At 57.4% G+C, this 2,427-nt stretch overlaps 1 protein-coding gene across 1 annotated transcript in view; it reads right to left on the reverse strand.

Moving 5' to 3' along the window:
* Positions 1–1,395: 1,395 nt before the first annotated feature.
* ANKRD23 (ankyrin repeat domain 23) overlaps positions 1,396–2,427 on the reverse strand; it is a 5,493-nt gene continuing 4,461 nt past the window's right edge. Inside the window, exons 10-11 of the mRNA XM_010829853.1 lie at positions 1,710–1,861; positions 1,396–1,568 (exon numbers count right to left, since the gene is read on the reverse strand). Coding sequence (XP_010828155.1) covers positions 1,396–1,568; positions 1,710–1,861 — 325 coding nt within the window. The remainder of the gene's footprint in view (positions 1,569–1,709; positions 1,862–2,427) is intronic.

Raw genomic sequence — 2,427 nt, forward strand, 5'->3', positions numbered from 1 at the left:
TCCGTGCGTATGTCTCCATCTATTTAAATTTGATTTCATTCATCAGCACTGTGTAGTTTTCAGCCTGCAGGCCCTTACACGTTTTGTAAGACTCACACCTAAGTGGGTTTCCTTTTTAGCAAATCGTAAGTACTACTGTGTGCTTTAGTGTTCAGAATCATCACTAGTATATAGAAAAGGGTTTTGTATCCTGAGAGCATTCTAGGTGCTGTTTTCATTTTTTTTGAAAAGAAGATTCCTTAGGATCACCTTCATAGACAGGCATGTCAACTGTATAAAAATGCTTATTCCTGGGCCCACCTTGGGGTTCTGATTTACTCAGGCTGGACATCAAGGCTTTGTGATGTTTTAACCTTTTGGCCATACGGCATGCCGGATCTTAGTTCCCTGACTAGCGACTGAACCCCTGCCCCCCTGCAGTGGAAGCACGGGACCACCAGGGGATTTTCAGAATTCCCTGAACGTCAGGATTTTTTCAAATTAATTTTTTTGACTGTGCTGAACCTGCGTTGCTGCGCTGGTTTTCCTCTAGCTGTGAGTGGCGCCATCCTAGCTGTGGCTTCTCGTGGTGCTGAGCGCAGACGGTAGGCCTGTGGGCTTCAGTAGTGGTGGCTCCCAGGCTCTAGAGCGCAGGCCCAATGGTTGTGGCTCACAGGCTTAGTTGCTCTGCATGTGGGATCCTCCTGGACCAGGGATTGAACCCTTGTTGCCTGTGTTGGCAGGTGGATTCTTAACTCCTGAGCCACCAGGGAAACCCAACATGAGGATTTTTGAAATCTTTCCTCCTCATTCTAACAGGCAGCCTAGCTGAGAAACACTGCCCTGCCTGCCTACTCTGCTTTCAGGGGCTGGTCTTGCTCTCAGGCCAGCACGGTGATCAGGCCTGGGGTTTGCTGCTGAGGAAGACGAAGCCCAGAGCCAGTGGAACTGGCCCTTCTGGCCCAGAACAGACAACCAGGCCATGGTGGATAATCAACCAGTTTTAATGAACAAAAAATAGTGATGCGTATAAAAAGGTATTTCTGTCACTTAAGTGTCCCCATTTTCTAGATGGGAAGTTGTCTTCTCCGTGGACTTGACCACCTGTTCACCTGTGGCCCCCATGTCTGGGTGAACGGGGGGCTTTGTCACAATAGGGCAGGAGCTGCCCGTGTGAGGGGAAGGCGTGCGGCCGTCCTTCGGAGCTCTTGCCAGCTTTTGCACCGAGTAGAAATTGCCTTGTCCTCGGCCTGAGAAGGCGGCCATTGAGACGAAAAATAACTGCTGCAGAGTGGCTGTCAGCCCAGGTTCCTTACGTGAGGGAGGCTGACCTCCGTCCCGGAGCCCATCGCTCTGCCTGTGGTTCTCCATTTGGGGCAAAGTTGTTCTCAAAGGTTTGCTTTCTGGTTTCTGGCATTAAAGGACCCAGCCCCGCCAGCCGTAGAGGTACAAGTCTGCATGTGCGTGGCGTGACCCGGGAAGGATGGTGAGAGGAAGCTTTGGGGAGTGTGCAAAGGCTGTGCCTTCAGCCACCTCATCAGGGGAGAAGGGGAAGGAGCAGGCGAGCTCAGAGCCCTCCACGTCCTGCCCTGAAGGAGGGCGAAGTGGCGTGGCCACAGGGGCCAGGCCACGGTGCCGCGCTCGGGCCAGGGGGCGTCCGCGCCCAGGGCAGAGCAGGGTTACGGGCCACCGCCCCAGAAGCTGAGTGGGCCACAAGCAACCCCCAGCACCTGGGCACTTCTCTGCAAGGAGCTGCCAGCTGGCGGACGAGTGCGGCAGACGGGCCTGACCTAGAGTACAAGGCTTCCCTGGGGTAAACGTTAGCTCCAGCTCGTCAGCCCTGGGGCTGCTGAGGCACCCGGGCTGGGTCTGGCCTTCTGTACTGGGGGGCTCAGACCCGCTGAGCAGCCCCCTCCAGACAGCAGACCCAGCTCAGAGCCTCAAGGCTGAAGCATCTGGAGCCACTCCGGACGCTATCAGGGTTGCTGCTGATAGGAACTGAGGCCCCTGGAGAAACCTGTGCCTAAGGGCACCTGTGTGGCCTGGATGGCGGTGGCCATGCGACATGTCACCCCCTGACGGCAGGTGGGCCCTCGTGGAGGGCTGAGCTGGGTCATCTCCTGGCCACAGGCCTGGTGGACACTGAGGAGCTGTATCCTGCACTGGCCCTGGAAGCCTGGGGCTCGCTCCCTTCCCGTTCCATCCTGGCGCCAGCCCCCTGCTGCCCCTCGACTGGACCCAGTTTCCTGCCCTGCATACCCGGGTCCTCTGCTTCGGCCCCCAGCTCGCGCCCTGCTGGGCACGGCTCAGCCCCAGACTGCAGGTAGGAAGCCTTTCCTACCTGTCCCCCTCGGAGTGGCCCTTCTGACAGGGCTGCCTGGAGACGAGGGGTCAGGCCGGGGTGGGGGGTGTACCAAGGAAGGACCACGGGGAGGGCGGGGGGTGAGG

This window comes from Bison bison, unplaced genomic scaffold, assembly GCF_000754665.1.
Source record: "Bison bison bison isolate TAMUID 2011002044 unplaced genomic scaffold, Bison_UMD1.0 scf7180017864508, whole genome shotgun sequence".
Classification (NCBI taxonomy): Eukaryota; Metazoa; Chordata; class Mammalia; order Artiodactyla; family Bovidae; genus Bison; species Bison bison.